At 45.1% G+C, this 20,139-nt stretch overlaps 1 protein-coding gene across 5 annotated transcripts in view; it reads left to right on the top strand.

The window, feature by feature from the left end:
- TDRD10 (tudor domain containing 10) overlaps positions 1–20,139 on the top strand; it is a 53,623-nt gene that overhangs the window by 1,329 nt on the left and 32,155 nt on the right. For 2 of the 5 annotated variants that reach the window (XM_047784464.1, XM_047784460.1), the window contains exons 2-4: positions 5,216–5,244; positions 5,589–5,668; positions 6,815–6,873. In XM_047784464.1, coding sequence (XP_047640420.1) covers positions 5,243–5,244; positions 5,589–5,668; positions 6,815–6,873 — 141 coding nt within the window. In that variant the 5' untranslated portion in view covers positions 5,216–5,242. The other 3 variants (XM_047784461.1, XM_047784462.1, XM_047784463.1) reach the window with 3 other exon arrangements.

Genomic DNA, 20,139 nt, shown 5'->3' with positions numbered 1-20,139 from the left:
GTGTGTGTGTGTGTGTCGGGGGTTGGGGGAAGGGTGGCTACTAAAAGCTGGCAGAGACACCGCAGGCGCTGCTCTGGAGGCCAGGCAGCTGGAGTCCCCGAGAGCACCGCCAGCGCAGCGCCGGGAGCATCCCGGTCTTCCCGCCCGGCCCGGGCTGTAGCCGTCCGGGGATTGGCTGCGTAGGAGCGGCCCCGCCCCGCGCCCCGCGAGTCTCGGAGGGGCGGAGCGCTTAGGGAGAAGGCGCGAAGGCTCGGCGTTGCGGCTGCGGGCTGGACGCGCGTCTGGCGGGCGAAAGGTAAGGCTGTTGGTTCTCGGCGCAGCGTGGCGGGGTGGGGGGCACCCGAGCGTCGGGAGGCGTTTGTGTAAACTGCACTCCTCGTTTCCACTGCGGGGTGGTGGGGCGCGCGCTGTTAACGTCTGGGGCTTGTCGCGTACTCTCCCCAGGTGCGTCTGCAGAATTATTTTAGTGGGGACGGTGGTTGGAAGCGGCTAGCAGAGACTGAATCTGCAGATGGCGAGCATTTTGTGCAAAACTGGGGGGCACTTTAGGTTTAAAGATTCCTCTGCCATCTTCCTCCCCTTCGAAGCAATTTCAGAACTTTTTGGTTTAAAAAACTAAACGTGCTGTTGAGGCTAACGCCGCCATACGTTTTAAATCCAATCCAATACATGGGGAGTGAGTGACCCTAGCTGCTCATTGGCTTCATTTGTGTGGGCATTGGTTCTTGAGGCAGAATAAAAAAAGAAAAGCTTGCTCACACTAGCCATTCTTGAAAATGTGTCTTGACTTTAAAAAAACCCCACAGCTTTATTGAGATAAAATTGGCATACTATAAAATTCACCTGTTTTAGGCGTGGTATTTAGTATATTTACAGTGCAACCCTCACCACAATCTAGTTTTAGAACATTTCCATATTTAAAACATTTGAGGAGCCAAAAAGAAACCTTGTTAGCCATCAGGCCTCATTCCCCTGCCTTCCCCTTCCCTTGGCAGCCACTAATCTACTGTCTCTCTACAGATTTGTCTATTCTGAGCTTTTCATGTACACGGAAGCCTACAATATGTGGCCCTTTGTGTCAGGCTTCTTTCCTATAGCATCATGTTTTTGAGAGTCATCCTCATTGTAACATTTAGTTCTTTTATATTGCTAAATAATACTCTCTTCTGTGAGTATGAAACATTTTGCCTATCCAGTCATCTATCAATTGATGGTCATTTGAGTTGGGTTTTTTTTTTTTTATATATTATGAACAATGTTGCTGTGAACATCTGTGAACAAGTCTTTGTGTGGACATGGGTTTTAATTTATCTTAATTTATCAGGGGTGGAATTGCTGGCTCTTGTGGAATTCTCTGTTTAACTTTTTTGAGAAGTTGCCAGACTGTGTGCCCAACTGAACCACTTTACATTCCCACTGGCAATATAAGAGTACCCGTTTCTCCACATCCTCAACACTTAATGTCTTTTAAATTACAGCCCTCCTGGTGGATGTGACAGTATCTTTATGACTTTGATTTGCATTTCCTTAATGGTTAAAGATGTTGAGCATCTTTTCATGTGTTTATTGGACATTTATTTATCTTTGGAGAAATGTCTATCAGATGGTTTATCCACTTTTTAATTGCTTTACTTGTCTTCTTACTGAGTTGTAAGAGTTCTTAATATATTATTTGTATTTTAAAAAATACAAACAAATAAAAAATAAAATAACAAATACAAACAAGGGAGTTCCTGTTGTGGCTCAGCAGGTTAAAGATCCAATGTCTGTGAGGATGAGGGTTTGATCCCTGGCCTCCTTCAGCGGACTAAAGATCTGGGGTTTCTGTAAGCTGCAGGTCGGTTGCAGATATGGCTCAGATCCTGCGTTGCCAGTGGCTGTAGTGTAGACCTCAGCTGCAGCTCTGATTTGACCCCGGACCCAGGAATTTCCATATGCTGCAGGTGCGGCCATGGAAAGGGAAAAAATAAAAGAACCCACCGATAAAATACTTTTCGAGACCAAACAATGGAGTGGAAGCTCAAGACTTTGGCGTCATCATACAGTCTGGATTTAAACAACAACAATAACAACAACAACAGGGTTTTCCATTTATGAGCATAAATTAAGTGGTCTTAGACTCTAGACTCCATCTGTACCGTGGGGTAATAATGCCAAGTTCTGAGAGTTTCCATAAGGATTAAATGAGATAATGTGCATAAGCTGTTGAGTTAGCAGAGCACCTGGCAGGCCCTTACTGGCATCTTTGATTTATTCTGGGCCCTTCCTTGGGAGGTGTTGGTGCCTGCTCGGCTCTTAAAGCCCATATGCTTTTCCAGGTATTACCGGGAAATTGGGAATAACACCCACAGACTGATTCTGTCCATGAAATGGTTTTTATTCATAAATTCCTCAGTCTTTTAATTATCTTCACCACTTTTAGTTCTGTTGAAATTTAATTGCAGCTAAAGCTTCTACAGCTGGGAACAATTTCGAGGCGTTAACGACTTTTAAAATTTAATGTTTTGATTTGTTTTGTCTAAAGTAAAACAACAGCAACAAATAAAACCCTTTGACTTTGAGGAGTTCCCTGGTGGTTCCTCAGGTTAAGGATCTGAATCCCATGTTGTCATTGCAATGGCTTGGGTTATTGCTGTGGCTCGGGTTAGTTTCCTGGCAGGCAAAAAATAAATAAAATGACTCTGACAGCCTTCTTTTCCTGCAGGAAAAGAACCAAGGCTTTGGAGTCATAGACCTGAATTACCTCAGTATCTTTTTTTTTTTTGTCTTTTTGCCTTTTCTAGGGCTGCTCCCGCAGCATATGGAGGTTCCCAGGCTAGGGGTCTAATCGGAGCCATAGCCACCGGCCTACACCAGAGCCACAGCAACTCAGGATCCAAGCCGTGTCTGCAGCCTACACCACAGCTTACAGCAACGCTGGATCCTTAACCCACTGAGCAAGGCCGGGGATCGCAAACCTGCAACCTTATGGTTCTCAGTCGGATTCGTTAACCACTGCGCCACGACGGGAACTCCTATCTCAGTATCTTTTATAACCTTAATGAGATCATCAAATGCCCTTGAACTTTGATTTTCCCATCTGTGAAATGGAGCAGTAACACTCCACAGGGTCATAGAAAAGTGCCAGTGAAATCTATACAGATAAACACAGTGGTTGCCACTTACTGCATTCTTAATTGGCGGCAAGTGCTTTAAGTGCTGTATCTCACATCACCCTCGTGATCTATGGCACAGGAGTTTTGATTCCCATTTAACAGGGAAAACGTGCCCAACGTCTCTGGCGCACTCAGGATTGCACCCAACTCTAGAAGGCCCCGTTCCGTCCACAGCCACTGTGAAGAGGCAGCCATGGTTTTAAAGTTGCTCAGGGAAAGGACAAAAGCAAACAAACAAACTGGGAGTTCCCTTTGTGGCTCAGTGGTTAACAAATCCGACTAGGAACCATGAGGTTGTGGGTTCGATCCCTGCCCTTGCTCAGTGGGTTAACGATCCGGCGTTGCTGTGAGCTGTGGTGTAGGTTGCAGATGTGGCTCGGATCCCGAGTTACTCTGGCTCTGGCGTAGGCCGGTGGCTACAGCTCTGATTCGACCCCTAGCCTGGGAACCTCCATATGCCGTGGGAGCCACCCTAGAAAAGGCAAAAAGACAAAAAAAAAAAAAAAGTTGCTCAGGGTACCCCTATTGGTTTTCAGTTTGGTGCCGTAACAAATTACTACTTGTTCAGAGGCTTAAACAGCACACTATAACTCTGTAGGTCACAAGCCAGACACACATCTCGCTGGGCTAAAGTCAAGGTGTCATGGGTCTGTGTTCCTCAGGAGGCTCCGGGGGGGGGGGGCGGGGGGGAGAATCTGTTTTCTTGCATTTTCTAGCCTCTGGAGGCTGCCTGATGCAAGTGGTTGGGTTCTCAAATTGCGTTGCCTTTTTTTTTTTTTTTTTTTTTTTTAGGGCCGCACCCACAGCACATGGAGGTTCCCAGGCTAGGGGTCTAAGCAGAGCTACAGTTGCCAGCCTCCACCACAGCCACAGCAATGAGGGACCTGAGCCTGGTCTGAGACCTACACCACAGCTCACTGCAATGCCGGATCCTTAACCCACTGAGCTGGGGATTGAACCCGCAACCTCATGGTTCCTAGTCGGATTCGTTTCCCCTGCACCACAACGGGAACTCCATGCATTGCTTTATTTAATCGTTCTTCTTTAGTCACATCTCTGTCTCTCTGCCTCCCTCTTCCACTTTTAAGGACTCTCGTGATTACCTTAGGCCCATATGGATCGTCTATTTTAAGGTCAGCTGATTAGCAACCTTAATTTCCCTTTGCCATATAACCAAATATATTCATAGGTGTGATTTTGTGATTTATGATAAATAGACATTTCATCTTCATCTGATTTCTGGCACAGAGCTCCTAAAACCCTTGGAATTTTCTAAGTGGTGAGAGAAGTAAAGTTCTCTTTTGTTATGTGAATAAGGTAACCTTTGGAAAGCCCCAGGTAACCTAAGGATGGGGGCTGGGTGATTAAAGGGTTGAATTTGCAGCGTGATTTCCCCCCCCCCCCATCTCTGAGGGGAGAAGAAGGACTGGAGGTTGAATCTGTCACCAGTGGTCAGTGATTTAATCAATCATGCCTTTGCAGAAAAGCCTCCAGAAAACCCCCAAAGTGCGAATTCTGAGAGCTTCTGGGTGCGTGAACACACTAAAGATTTGGGGACAGTGGTGCACCTGGAGCACGTGGAAGCTTTGAGCCTTCTTCCATCTGGCTGCTCCCTGGTTAGATCCTTTTAAAATAAATGGCAAAATCTAGTAAGGAAAATCTTTCTTTGAGATGCGAGCCACCCCAGCATAGTTGTTGGAACCCAAGGTGGTGGTCGTGGGAACTTCTAGTCTATAGCCTGGAGGTGACAGCCTTGGCGGGCTGCTGGCAGCTGAAGCGGGTGGGGGCAGTCCAATGGAACTGAATCCTTAACCTCTGGAATCTCAGAAGTTCAGAATTGAGTTGAGTTGTGGGGTACCCAGCTAGTGTCCAAAGCATTGCTTGGTAGTGGAAAAACTGTTCCTCTTCATTGAAATTGGTGACTAGAACCCTTGTTAGGTTCTGGGGGTCAAGGTATGGACCACTTTGGGGGCATTATTCTGCCTGCCACAGTACCTATTCAGTAATACGATGGTAAATGAGCCTGGCATTCCACTAACTGTGGCTGGTTGGCTTTGCAGGAGATCCTGTTGGAAAGAAACTGCAGCATGTAAGTTGCTTCCTTTTGCTGATAAACAAGCCTCCTTTCACCCGCAGGCTTCTCTTCCTCCTGCCTCACCATGCCCAGAATTTGAGTCTACATTCCCCCCCCTCCGAAAAAAAAGAGTCAACCCCAGCATTTCTTGCCTAACCCTAAGTTTGCTTTAACAACGAGCACTTAAAATGGTCCACTGAAGGGCTTCCTGGCTTGGAACCCGAGTCTGGAAGGAGGAGGGGAACCCTCTGTCAGGAAGGGGGTGTGGAGGCTTGTGCAGGGCTCTGCTTCTTGTGCCCCAACTCCTTTTGTTGGAGTTTGGCCTTGGGAGCTACAGTGCTAAGACCTGTGTTTGACAGGTCCTGGAACAGCAGTCACTTCCGACCCTCTGCTCAACTATTTGAGAAGAATGGAGTGATGGAGGAGCAGAAAGCGCCAAGTGAGTTAGCCTGGGGTGGGGTGGGGCCGGGGGGGGGGGTTGGTCGGTGCTGGGAACCCTCAGTCCATAACCTGGATCCCAGTTAATCTACTTAGTTTCCATTTAAGCATGAAACATGGGATCCATATAATTCTGCCCTCGCTCCAGGCAGCCATCACGCTTCCTGTCACATGGCGGATGCGTCCCCCTGCCAGGCACAGGGCAGACCCTCAGTCAGTGTCACATTGGCTGTTGCTAAGCCCATACTTCTCTTTAATCTCTTCCTCCCTGCGTTTCACCCTACACCAGCTCCAAAGTGATCTCTAGCTGTGTGGATGTCACCTCTCTACTGAAACACTTCCACTACTTGTCACCTCCCAGTGGGCTCTGCTGAGACCGCAGGGGGCCATGGTCAGCGATTTCAGCATTCAGCCTGGCCTGTCTTGCCTCCCCTCTGCCCACTCACCTGCAGGCAGCGAGCTATCCCCCAACTCCACGCAGACTCCCCAGCAGGCCAGGCCTTTTTGCAGCTCTGTGCCTCTGCGTGTGCGGTGCCCTCTGCCTGGATTCCCCTTCTTCCCCCCCCTTGGCTGAACGTTAGCTCTGAAATTCTGCCCGCTTTGGCCCTGGAAAACTCTGAAATACCCCCCCCCCGGCCCCGAAAGCGCTGGATTCCTGGTGTACTGATGACTTGCTGTCCTCCCAGCCACTCGAAGGCAGTGACATCCATGGCCAGCCCTAAACAAGGACCACGTGTTAACCCACGAGACTGCTGACCAACTGAGTGCCCTGTGACCTTTCGTTCACAGAGCAGGAATGTTTGTAGGGCAGTGTGTGTGGATGTTTTAATATTAGGAAAACTTGTCACTTAGCACATGTTCTAACTCCTCTGTATTCTCTAACCCCACACCTGCTTTTTCTTTCTGGTCTTTTTTTGGGGACTTTTTAGGCACTTGCGGCATATGGAGGGTCCCAGGCTAGGGGTCGAATCAGAATTGCAGCTGCCGGCCTGCACCACAGCCACGCCAGATCCTAGCTGCATCTGCGACCCACAGCTCATGGCAACACCGAATCTTTAACCCACTGATACTAGTCAGATTCGTTTCTGCTGAGCCATGCTGGCAATGCCTCACACCTGCTTTTTCTAAATGCTCTTTTTCTTCTTAGGATTCAGGAAGAGAGAGACGGAGGTGTATGTCGGCAATCTCCCACTGGACATCTCTGAGGTAGGCTGCCGTCTTGGTGAACGCTTGCTCTGTGAATTCTGTGCTGGTACCAGTTTTAAAAGATCTCTTACAGCTGAGAATGTGTAAGCGGTCACTAGTTGGTGATGAGGCTGACCACCTCATCACAGTTTGCCTTGGATTTTCGCAGTTGAAGGGCTGAAAGTCCTGCATCCAACCTTCCGTGTAAAGATGGATGGGTGTCACCCTGCTTATGGATCTGGATGGAGGGGCCGCAGTGAGGCAGCTTTCCTTCCAGAAGGGGGCTTTGTGACAGTTCCATGGCCGATCTTTTGGTTCTAGGGAGCAGTGGGGGCTCAGCTGAAAAGCCACACTCATTTCACTTTGCGATGAACCAGTTCCATCAGCTGGCTGTGTATTTGGAGAGTAGAATGTAAACAACCGCATTTTTGACTCCAGAAATCATTCCTCTTTGGGGAGGCCTAATCACTAAATTGGAAGTGATTATGGAACTCCATAGGTGCTGAAAATCCCTCATAGTGCATTTAAAGTATAGATGAAAAGAGAACAAAATGTAAGTCTAATGATTTGAAGTACCCCTGGCTTTTTTTTTTTTGAGCATTTTAAATTTTGTGCATTATGCAAAATAATGTATCTGAGGCGCTCTCAGCCCGTTCAAGGTAAATAAGTTAGTCCTAGCCCCCAAGCTCAGTCTTAGATGAGGATGAGAGAAACTAACTTGTGGAACCCCCAGTGCATGTCAGACATTTTTCCGAAATGTTCTGGTCTCGTGCCCCCCTTGCCATCCAGCTAAACTCAATCTTCTCTGCCCAAGTTGTGCCTTACTTCTTTTACGCCACTTAACTATATTTTAATTAACAGGTATGCCCCAGGAAATAGGCTAAATGCTTTGTTAGTGTGGTTTTCTTTCTTTCTTTCTTTTTTTTTTTTTGCCATTTCTTGGGCCGCTCCCACGGCATATGGAGATTCCCAGGCTAGGGGTCCAATCGGAGCTGTAGCCACTGGCCTATGCCAGAGCCACAGCAACGCAGGGTCCGAGCCGCGTCTGCAACCTACACCACAGCTCACGGCAACGCCGGATCGTTAACCCACTGAGCAAGGGCAGGGACCGAACCCGCAACCTCATGGTTCCTAGTCGGATTCATTAACCACTGCGCCACGACGGGAACTCCTGGTTTTATTTATTTCTTATAGTAACTCTGGGTGGGGGGTAGTGTCTTCATCTTGGAGATGAGGCTGCCAAGGCTCGAAGAGGTACCCCTTAGCCAGCTATACAGACCTAGTGACTGGCCAGCCAAGAGTTGAATCCATATCCAGTTGCCGCCCAGACCAGACCACATAATTGATGAGACATGTGAGTAATTCACTATAAAAAAAAGAGGGACCTCTTATGTTTTTATCTGAAAAAGAGAGAAGGAAATTATATTGGAGCACCCAGAGGGAAGTACTTCATTTTGACTCAATGCGTTAACTCACATGGAGTCAAATGAGTGGGTTGGAGGATTCTTGGCATGGGATGGAAAAGATTCTCCTTCCCCTCTTTGTCAGGCTGGTCCAACCCTATACTTGACAGTGCAGTGGGGGCAGGAGCCCTGCAGGCAGGTCTGCAGTGGTCTGGGGGAGGTGAGGCACTGACTGGCTCAGCCACCTATCCCCACAGACCCTGTTTCACAGCCCAGCACCTGGTGCTTGCTTGACCGAGCTTTCCCCTGGCATGGTAGGGGGGGGCCTTTGATCCTTGTCCTCTTCACAGAAAAACAGCAGCCTCTCCAGCTTACAAACTGAGACTACCCTCATTAGAGAGGAAAGACTTGAACTAAAGAAGTCAGATTTTGGAGTTCCCATCGTGGCTCAGTGGAAACAGATCTGAATAGGAACCATGAGGTTGCAGGTTCAATCCCTGGCCTCGCTCAGTGGGTTAAGGATCCGGCATTGCTGTGAGCTGTGTGGCTCGGATCCCATGTTGCTATGGCTGTGGTGTAGGCTGGTGGCTGTAGCTCTGACTAGACCCCTGGCCTGGGAACCTCCATATGCTGCCAGTGCAGCCCTAAAATGCAAAAAAAAAAAAAAAGAAAAAAGAAAAGGTCAGATTTTAATAAGAAATTTCTGGTTATAACATTAATGCCTTGTTAGGAACTGTGAAGTTAGTGTCTAAGACTTTACCCTACTTGCCAACCAACAACTTGCTAATTTAGCCTGCAGCGGTTTCATTGCTGTTGGTAAAAGATGAATGTCTTGGATCAGCCATGAAAGATGATTTATTATACATAGCCATCACAGTAACAGTATTTTTTATTAACATTTTGTACTGAGCTATAAATTATGTACCATAAAATTCACTATTTTAAAGCATGAAGTTCAGTCATTTTTTGTATATTCACAAGGTTGTGTAGCCATCACCACTAATTCCAGAACATTTTCATCATCCCCAAATAAATCTCATACGCATTAGCAGTTCCTCCTCCTCTTCTCTTCCACCAGCCCCTGGCAACCACTAATCTACTTTCTATCTGTGTGGATTTGCCCATTCTAGATATCTCAAATGAATGAAATCATACAACACGTGACATTTTGTGTTTTCTTTCACTTAGTGTAATGTTGTCTGGGTTCATACATGTTATAGTACTTGTCAGTATTTCCTTCCTTTTTATGGCTAAAATATCTGTGGATATGCCACAGTTCATTCATCATGGGGCATTTGGGTTGTTTGCACTTTTTGGCTACTATGAACATTGCTGCTCTGAGCATTGGTATACAGGTTTTGGTGTAAACATGTTTCAGTTGTCTTGGGTATATACCTAGGAATGAAAGTATGGGGTCACATGGTAACTCTCTGCCAAATTGTTTTTCAAAATAGCTGTGCTGTTTTATATCCACAACAGCAATGTATGAGGATTCCAATTTCTCCACTTCCTCGTGCAAACTTGTTATTGTCTTTTTGATTATAGCCATCCAGTGGATGTGAAGTGATACCTCATTGTGGTTTTATTTGCATTTTCTCAATAATTAATCAGCATCTTTTCATGTGCTTTTGACCATGTGGATATCTTCTTTGGAGGAATGGCTGTTCAAGTCCTTTGCCCATTTTAAAATCGGTTTGTCTTTTTGAGTTGTAAGAGTTCTTTATATATTATATGGATCCAGTTCTATCAGATATATGATTTCGCAGATATTTTTCTCCCATCAGTTGGATTATTTTCTCTATAGTATCCTTTAATATACGAACATTTACTTTTGATGAATTCCAATTTTCTATTTTTTCTTTGGTTGGTTGTGCTTTAGGTGCCACATCTAAGACTCTATTGCATATTCCAAGATCACAAAGATTTATACTTAAGCATTCTCCTAAGATCTTTCTAGTTTTAGCTCTTATTATATTTAGGTCTATGGTCTTTTTTGAATTTGTTCTTTTGTATGGTGTGAGGTAGGGGTCAGTTTCTTTTGCATGTGGCCATTCAGTTGCCCTAGTGTCACTTGTTAAAAGGATTATTTTTTTCCCCATTGAATTATTTTGGTCCCCTTGTTGAAAATCAGTTGACCATAAATGTAGCAGTTTATTTCTGGGTCTCATTCTATTCCATTGATCTATACGTGTATCCTTACCCTTACTGCATTCGCTTACTATAGCTTCGTAGGGAGTTTTGAAATTGATCACACACTTACTCTTAAACCCATTAGTTTGCTTTCTATCCTAGTCAGTTTTCTGAAACTGGTGTTGCTGAGTATATAAGTACCTTTCTTGATGCCAAATGGATTTAAAACCTTCAAATGCCTCTTTCCATAATTAAGATAGACTGGATAAAACCTGAAAACCCTCTCAAGAAAATATTTGGAAATAGAGGCTAAAATATACATTTTTTTGGCCGCTCCTGTGGCATGTGGGAGTTTCTAGGCCAGAGATTGAACCCTCACCATAGCAGCGACCCAAGCTGTTGCAGTGAAAATGCTGAACCTTAACCCAATGAGCCACAAGGAAGCTCCTAAAATATACCTTTAAATACATAGCCGAGACCTAAGAAAATAAGGAAAGTTAAGAGGGCCCCAGGTAAGCAGTAAGTAAAGACCAGAAGAGTCTGGCTGATGCTCTGGGGTCTTTGCCTGCCTCAAAATCCAAAGAGTGGATTGGATTATAACAGGAGATGACCCCCTGGGCTTAGGTGAGGAGGGCAGTGGCAATCGACATTACTGCAAAAGCAGGGTCCTTGAAGGGCTGGAAAATGTCAACTACAGAACCTTTGCTTCTCGGCCCAGAGCAGTGGTGAGGAGGTTAATCTCTTCACCTGGGTCTGTGGCTGGTAGGACTAAGAACATAGAAGAGCAGGCCTGGTTTCATGTGAATTGGGGTTTAAATTCATATTACCTGCATAGTCTGGGAACCTTCAAGCTAAAGTCTAGCCTTTAATAAAGTTAGAAACCTAATTCATGAAAAAACATTAATACTGTGAACGGAAGGAACCTTCCAAAATCTGATAAAGAGTATCTACAAAAAAATAAATATACAGAAAACGTTATCATTTTGGAAAAAGAAATTTGTTTGTTTTTGCTTTTTAGGGCCAAATGTGGCACATGGAAGTTTCCCAGGCTAGGGTCAAATCTGAGCTACAGCTGCTGGCCTATTCCACAGCCACAGCAATGCCAGATCCGAATTGCATTTGTGACCTACACCACAGCTCATGGCAATGCTGGATCCTTAACCCACTAAGTGAGGCCAGGGATTAAACCTGTATCCTCATGGATGTTAATTGGGTTCATTACTGCTGAGCCACAGTAGGAACTCCCAAAGAAATATTTTAAAATCAAGAACAAATACCCCTATCACTTCTTCTAACATTTTATGGGGTTTCTTAGCCAGAGTAAGTGAGAAAAAAAAAAAAAGTAAGTTATAAGAATTGGAAAGGAAAAAACAAAACTGTCATTATTTGCAAATAAAGCTTAAAAGACTTGGGTGTGTTGTTAGAATCATTAAGAATTTAGCAGGATGGTTGAATATAAGATAAATATACAAAAGTCAATTGTGTTTCTATATAAGTGGAACAAAAACACAAAGAGCTAGAAATTAATAAAAGTTGTGTAAGACATATTTAGAAAATTATGAGCATTTACCAAAAGACATTAAGACTTAAATAAAGATATGGATAGGAAACATCCGTTTTATATCCTTACATTGATATATAGATTTAATGTGGTTGTGACAAAAATACTCAAAGAACTTGACAAGCTGATTGCAAAATTTATGTGAAACAGAGCAGTCCCGTGCATCAATGCACCTTTCCGAAGACGAATAAGGGGGACAGAGAGGAGAGCACATTTTCCACTGGTAACGGTGACCTTGATGTGGGTGCCTTGCTAATAGCTGACGTACAGAACAGCGTAGAAAGTCTGGAAATAGACCCTCGCATCTATGAAGGCTTGGTGTGTGTGGAACCACCAAGTGGCATTGCAGATCGGTTGGGAAAGAAGGGACTACTCAGTCAGCTGGTCCTGAGACATTGTTTTGCTCTTGCTGTTTCTGTCAACATTGTACTGGTGGGCTTGGTCAGTGAAGTTAAGGCAAGGAAAAAGGAAGACACAAGAATTAGAAAGTGTCATTGGGGCAGGTGATGTGATTTCAGTGCTAGAAAATCACGACCAGTTATCTGTGTGCCCAGCTTGTACCTTGCCTGTGACCTCTGAACTCGTATATTCAGTTGCCTGTACCTTATCTCTACTTGGGCAGCTAACAGGCCTTTCAAACTGCATGTGTCCAACCTGCTCCTCCCACGGTCTTCCCCAACTCAGTAAGTGGCCCCAAAGCTGAGAAATAGTCTCATTTCGCACCTCACATGTTTTTCACACTTCACATTCAGTCTGTCAGCAGGTATAAAAATAGACCTAGACTCAAACTATCCTTTGTATCCAAAAGGAGGTGGAGAATGGAATATCTCTTTAAATTTGCCAACATAAACAGTGGGAGGTTGAAAAGGGACTAAAGATGGTGACCTCCGGGGGAGGGAGGGAAAAGAGGGTGGGAGGGAGACGGAGGCACAACTTCTGAATTTACCTTGTGTTATTATTTGGACTTGAAAATATATAAATATTTTCATAATGAAGGAAATCAAATTTATGTATTAAAACACCCCCTAAAACCTGAAAACAAATTAGGGACATAACTAGTTTGGTGTCTGAGAAAAGAATTATTCAAATTGACCTCAGAATATGGTATTTTGACTGTATATCCTCAGTAGGTTCAAAAGAACTCCAAAGAAATCTTAAGCTTTACTCAATTTTGTTGTCTGTAATAATCCTGGTATTGTTACTTGAACCTGTTATGTATTTACAGTAACAGCAGGTGGAGTTCCCCGTTGTGGCTCAGTGGTTAACAGACCCGACTAACATCCATGGGACGTGGGTTTGATCCCTGGCCTCTCTCAGTGGGTTAAGGATCTGGCGTTGCCCGTGAGCTGTGGTGTAGGTCACAGACATGGCTTGGATCCCATGTTGCTATGGCTCTGGGGTAGGCTGGCACCTGCAGTTCCGATTGGACCCCTAGCTTGGGAACCTTCATATGCTGCGGGCACGGCCCTAAAAGATAAAAAGACAAAAAAATTTATATTAAAAAAGTAACAACAGGTAATTAATGTCGTTAGGAATAAATATATTTTGCATAAGAGAAAAGATGTAAAAATAAAAGAAACTAAGTAAAAACTTCTATAGCTTTTATATATGAGTTGGAATCATGATAACTGATTATTTTCCCTTTCAAAGATACTTTCTGGGCGTTCTCATTGTGGCTCAGTATGTTACGAAGCTGACTAGTGTCCATGAGGATGCAGGTTTGGTCCCTGGTCTCCCTCAATGAGTTAAGTTGCCATGAGCTGTGTAGTTTGCAGACTCGGATCAGATCTGGCGTCGCTGTGGCTGTGATGTACACTGGCAGCTGCAGCTCTGATTTGACCCCTTGCCTGGGACCTTCCATATGCTGCAGGTGCAGCCCTAAAAAGCAAAACAAACATTCCCTTTGTGGCTTAGTGGGTTAAGAATCCCACTGTAGCGGGAGGTAAGGGTTCACTCCTGGCCTGGAGCAGTGGGTTAAAGGATCTGGTGTTGCCACAGCTGCGGTATAGGTTGCAGCTGTGGCTCAGATTCCATCCTTGGCTTAGGAACTTAATATGCCACGGGTGCAGCCACTTAAAAAAGATACCTTCTAACTCTGTTCATTGAAAGACCTTGGCACTCTAACAACCCAGTGGCAATGAACTCCTAGCTCCTAGACTGTTCACTTTATTATTTATTTAGTCTTTTTAGAGCCACGCCTGTGGCATATGGAGGTGCCCAGGCTAGGGGTCGAATCAGAGCTGTAGCTGCCGGCCTACACCACAGCTACAGCAATGCCAGATCCTTAACCCACTGAATGAGACCAGGGATTGAACCTGCATCCTCATGGATACTGGTCAGATTCATTTCCACTGAACCACACGGAAATTCCTAGACTGTTCACTTTATTATTTATTTATTTATTTATTTATTTTGTATGGTAAGCAAGTAACATCCCCTTAAATAGACTGTTCACTTTAAATACCATTCCTTACTGAAAGGAACTAGGCTTTTTTTTTTTTTTTTTTCTTCTTGCTGCATCCAAGGCATGTGGAAGTTCCTGGGCCAGGGATCAAACCTGCATCACAGCAGTGACCTGAGCCATTGCAATGTAAGGAAATAACCAACTCCTGGTCTGGAGCTGTTATGCCAGAAAGCTAGAAAGCTCTCAAAGCCCATTAGGTTTGATTGAAAGGATGGGAGAGGTTGCAATGGTTGTAATTAGAGGAGAGATACTTGCTTCTTGGAGCTGTGTACTGAAATGTTTGCAGATGTAGTAAAGAGGTGTTTGAGATTTGTTTCAGGCCACCCTAGCGGCAGGGAGAGGTATAGATGAAACCAGGACGTCCACGAATTTTTGGGGGGGACTTGTGCTGCAGCATGAGGGAGCGAAAACCAGGCAGAGGTGCCCTTGCTTGCTCTCCCCCCACCTTTTTTTTTTTTTTTTTGAGTTGAGAATCATTAAGGCTGCATGATAGGTATGTAGGGATTTGGTGTACTATTTCCTATATATGTTTGAAAGTTTCCAAATAAAAAGAGCACGTGAAAAGGAGGTCATGGGTCAAAGATGGGACAATTTGTGCTTCAAAAATACTAATGACTATCTTTGATTAAAACTTACCAATGATAGGGAGTTCCTGTTGTGGCTCGGCAGTGATGAACCCGACTAGTATACACAAGGATGCCGGTTCAATCCCTGGCCTTGCTCAGTGGGTTAAGGATCCGGCATTGCCGTGAGCTGTGGTGTAGGTCACAGACTCAGATCCTGAGTTGCTGTGGTGTAGGCCCGCAGCTGCAGCTCTGATTCAACCCCTAGCCTGGGAACCTTCATATGCCATGGGTGCGGCTCTTAAAAAAAAAAAAGAAAAAGAAAAAACTTACCAATGATAAAAAGCAGTGATTTGTGGTAATACCTAAAGAAATAATAACTAAAAAAAACAAAATTCACTGGACACATTGAAGGTAGCAAGATAATAGTTTATTAACATAAAGCTTGGTAATGAAGGGGAAAGAATAACTGTTTATCTTGCTTTTGCAACGCCATTGCCATTTCAGGGCAACCCAAATGACCCTAGAGGATGAGAGGAAGTTCTTTACAGAGGAACTCTAGCTCATAAATGAAGAAGTCAGAAAAGTAATCATTTTGCAAACCGTAATAAAATACCTGTTTCAGACAGTGGATGTCAGAGCATGGTAAATTTATTAGGGAAAATATTGATGGGCAGTTTTTTTTGTTTTTTGTTTTTTTTTGTCTTTTTGCCTTTTCTAGGGCTGCACCCACAGCATATGGAGGCTCCCAGGCTAGGGGTCGAATCGGAACTGTAGCTGCCAAGCCTACACCAGAGCCACAGCAACAGGGGATCCGAGCCGCGTCTGCAACCTACACCACAGCTCATGGCAATGCCAGATCCTTAACCCACTGAGCAAGGCCAGGGATTGAACCTTCAACCTCATGGTTCCTAGTTGGATTCCTTAGCCACTGAGCCACGACAGGAACTCCTTGATGGGCAGTTTTACGATGGAGGGATCAGGCTGTTACTATCTGAATTTATTGATTAATTTAGCATTACTAAAAGGGAGACAAGCAGATATAAGCCTCCTTAGTGGTGCAATATTATTGAAGATCAGTACCATCTATAAAATATTCTAGCCAAAAGTTGTAAATAATAACCTGTATGTGAAAGCTCTGTGGCTAATTTCTAGTCTAAAGGAAATAGGGGGAGGGGGAGAGAAGATCAAGTTAAATGCTGCCGAAAAGAAGCAGTACTCTCGTCCACAGAGCAGATGACTATAACAAGTCAGCATCAAGGAAAAATCGAAAGTAGGGGACCTTGGCCTGGTCACTGCTGTGGTGCATGGGTTTGATCCCTGGCCCTAGGAACTTCCACATGCTGTGGGTGTGGCCAAAAAAAAAATGTGGGGATCTGAAGATGTAGAAAAATTTAGAAAAGACTTAAGGGAAGTGACAGCCAAATATAATGAATAGATCTTGCTCTCATCCTGATGGGGACAAGACAGCAAAAAAGGTGTTTTTGGGTTTTTTTTTGTCTTTTGTCTTCTCAGAGCCGCACCTGTGGCATATGGAGGTTCCCAGGCTAGGTGTCTAATCGGAGCTTAGCTGCCGGCCTACACCAGAGCCACAGGCCACGCCAGATCCAAGCCGTGTCTGCAACCTACACCACAGCTCACAGCAACGCTGGATCCTTAACCCACTGAGCAAGGCCAGAGATCGAACCTGCAAACTTGTGGTTCCTAGTCCGATTCATTTCCACTGCGCTATGACAGGAACTCTGCAAAAAGGTGTTTTTGAGACCACTGGAGACATTTTCCCATTAGTCCATAAACTATTGGTAATTTTTGTGGTTTGATAATGGTATTGTATCTACATAAGAAAACATCCTTTTTGGAGGTATAAAGTAATTAAGGGTGAAATGACATGATACCTGGAATTTGCTCTAAGACACTCTAGTAAATCAGAGGTGGAGAGGTAGGTGGAACAATTATGGCAGGATGTTGATTGATAGTCGTTGAAACTCGGTGATGGGTTTGTGGGGGTTCCTATACTTTCTACTTCTATGTACGTTTGGAATCTTTTATCACAAAAAGTTAAATGTGCCCTGAATCTGAGCTCTTCCCATTACGGCTCTCACCCTTATCCATGCCAGCATCGTCTCTCCTGGATCACTGCAGGATCACTCTTAGCTTGTGTCCCTCCGTCCTTGATCCCTTCAGTGTTGTCCTAACACTGCAGCTGGAGCAAGCCTATAAAAGAGCAGATCTTGGCATCCCTGTACTCGGAAGCCTCCAATGGCTTCCCTCTTATTTAGGAGAAGCCAGAGTCTCACGAGAGCTGGTCCCCTGTGGTCCTGTGCCTGTGTCTCCCGTGCCCTTTCCTTGCTCCGCTTCAGCCTCGCTGGCCTCCTTGCTAGACCCCAGCCTGCCTTCGGGTCTTGCACTTGCTGTTCCCTCTGTTAAAGCGGCCCTTCTTCCAAGCGTTGGCCTCCTTTGCTCAGCTGTCACCTTCTCCAAGGGCCTGCCTGGCAGCCCCGCCCCCAGATTATAGCTCCTCCTCCTGTCCCTCTCTGACTTTGTCTCTTTAATCCTTTTTTTTCCCCTTAATGCCTCTCAGCATTGAACATACCGTGCACGTTACTCATTCATTGTATTATCTCTCTTCCCCAAATAAGCTCAGCCCCAGGAAGGGAGAGGCTTTGGGGTCCTCTGTTGGCTTCACCTAAGGCATTTTGTAGCAGGAGGAGGCACTTGAAGTCGTTTGTTGAATGAATGAGAGGAAGGGAGGACAGTGAACACAGACAACTTTTCAAGGATTTTTGTAATAAAGGAGGGTAGGAGGTGGGGTGGGAGCAGGAGGGGGTTGTGAGGTCAAAGGTATTGTGTCTGTAAGTATTAAGATGGCAAATATTAGAGCTCATTTGTATGTTCATTTAGTGGGGAAGGGGGTTGCTGCAGGGGAGAGAGTAGATAATTCAACATCAAAGACCTTGAGAAGGTGTGGGGGGGTCTAGAGCAGCGACAGGTAATCTGCACAGAGGGGTGCACCCAGGGGTGCAGGGAGGTGCACTGAGCTGACAGCAGCAGAATGTGGGTGCCTCTCTCTTCTCAGTGAAATAAGAGTCAGGGTTATCAGCTGAGTAGAAGGAGGGTATAGAAGATTTGAGTGGAGAAGTAGCCTGCAGTCATTTTGTTTGGGAGACTGAGGATCTGACCATTAGGAATACGCAGTGGGGATGCCGTGAAGCCCTCTGCACAGGGAAAGATCACAGCCAGTGATGAACCAAGGCTTCTGTGCAGGGCGAATAGGAAGGCAAGGGCGAGGCGGGGTGGGGTGAGGCTGAGCAGAACAGAAGCAGCAGAGTTGAGACACTCAGGAGTTTGCAGGATGGTGATCAGAGAGTGGCGCTGAGGAACTACAGGTGTGAGCTGGAAAGGCAGTTAAAGAATGCAGCTTGAAATTGCCATTTGGCGGTCGGCACAGCCATTGGTAATGAGAGGGTCCAGGGTGTGTCCTGGGAGGAAGGGAGCTCAGGCGATGGGAGGCAACTGTTGGTCCCTGTTTTTTATCTGTGTGTATGTGGCTTTTATCATTTCATATATTTGAGACGTAACCGTGTTGGCACATGCATGCTTTGCCAATAGGCATTCAGATGCTTAGCTTGTACCATAGGAAATTGCTGGCATTCGGCCATTATTTTTATCTGCAAAAAATGTCTGTTCACATGGCTCAAACTAAAAAGTTTCCCAGTTTTGGAGTTCCCATTGTGGCTCACTGTGTTAAGAACCCAACATAGTATCTGTGAGGTTGTGGGTTCGATCCCTGGCCTCGCTCACTGGGTTAAGGATCTGACATTGCTGCAAGCTGTGGCATTCATTGCAGATTCGGCTCTAATCTGGTGTGCCTGTGGTGTGGTCCGCAGCTGTAGCTCCGATTCGACCCCTAGCCCGGGAATTTCAATTTGTTGCAGGTGCTACGCTTAAAAAGAGAAAAAGTTTTCCAGTTTTTGCTACTTTAAACAGAGCTTCAGTGAACTGGCTTGTACCCGTGTCCATGTGCACACGCATGAGTGTCTCTAAGACCTGTACCTGGGGGTGAAGTCAGGGCCACTTAGCGCACACAGCAGCATCAGCAATGCTTGGTGTTGTCCAGCTGCTAAATTGCTGCCTTCTGATGGGTGTGGAATTATTTAACACATAGGTAATTGCAGTAACCTTCCATCTGCCCGGCACAAAGTCAGGGGCCCATAAATGCTGGTGCCATAATTACGAGTAGGCTATAATCAATGTTTTGGTGATGATTGATTGGAAGGAATCTATTGTTAAGTGAAATAGGTGAAGCAGAGGGTACAGTGTGATCCCATAATCTCTGCATAGATGTGCAGTGCTTGTGTTTTGGTGGCAGGATTATGGGTGATACTGCTGTTTTGCTTATCTGTATTTTTTAAAGTTTTCTGTAATAAACAATTAATACTTTTGTAATGAAAAACCCTAAGAAGTTATTTTCATTATTTGAAATGAGATGTAAAAGATTCCCTAAGGGGAATGAGGCAATTTCAATTTAAAGGACCAAGTGTCCTGTCAAATCTATAGTCGACCAAAATTTTTTAAAATAAACAAATGGAACTCTTATGGGGCAGAAAAAAAGTAGCTTAGGGTTGCCTTCAGATTTTCGGAGTTCCTAATGATAACGTTATGTTCAACAGGAACAGCGTCTGCTGATGGGAGGACCTCACTGATAACAGTGATTGGCATCCCGTGGGTGAAAAGATGTCAGCAGATTTCTTTTGTATTTGGGGGGGGGGGTGTGAGAGAAAGGTGGTGGTGGTTCTTCTCTCTTCTCACGCTCAAGCACGTTGTCTGAAAATGAGTGCTTCCTGAATCTGCTTGATGCCATGGAACAGTAGTTTTTGACCTGCGCTACATATTAAAATCATCTTTAATATATTTATGTATATTTGGTGTTTTTAGGGCTGCACCCTCAGTGTATGGAGGTTCCCAGTCTAGGGGTCAAATTAGAGCTGTAGCTGCCGGCCTAGGCCACAGCCACAGCCATGTGGGATCCAAGCGGCATGGCAATGTGGATCCTTAACCCGTTGAGCGGGGCCAGGGATCAATCTGGCGTCCTCATGGATACTAGTCGGGTTTGTTAACCACTGAGCCACTATGGGAACTCCAAAAATCATCTTAAAAATATTGATA

Source organism: Phacochoerus africanus, chromosome 6 (genome assembly GCF_016906955.1).
Source record: "Phacochoerus africanus isolate WHEZ1 chromosome 6, ROS_Pafr_v1, whole genome shotgun sequence".
Classification (NCBI taxonomy): Eukaryota; Metazoa; Chordata; class Mammalia; order Artiodactyla; family Suidae; genus Phacochoerus; species Phacochoerus africanus.
Note: the sequence above shows the minus strand (reverse complement) of the source record. Positions and strands in the feature narration are given on the sequence as shown.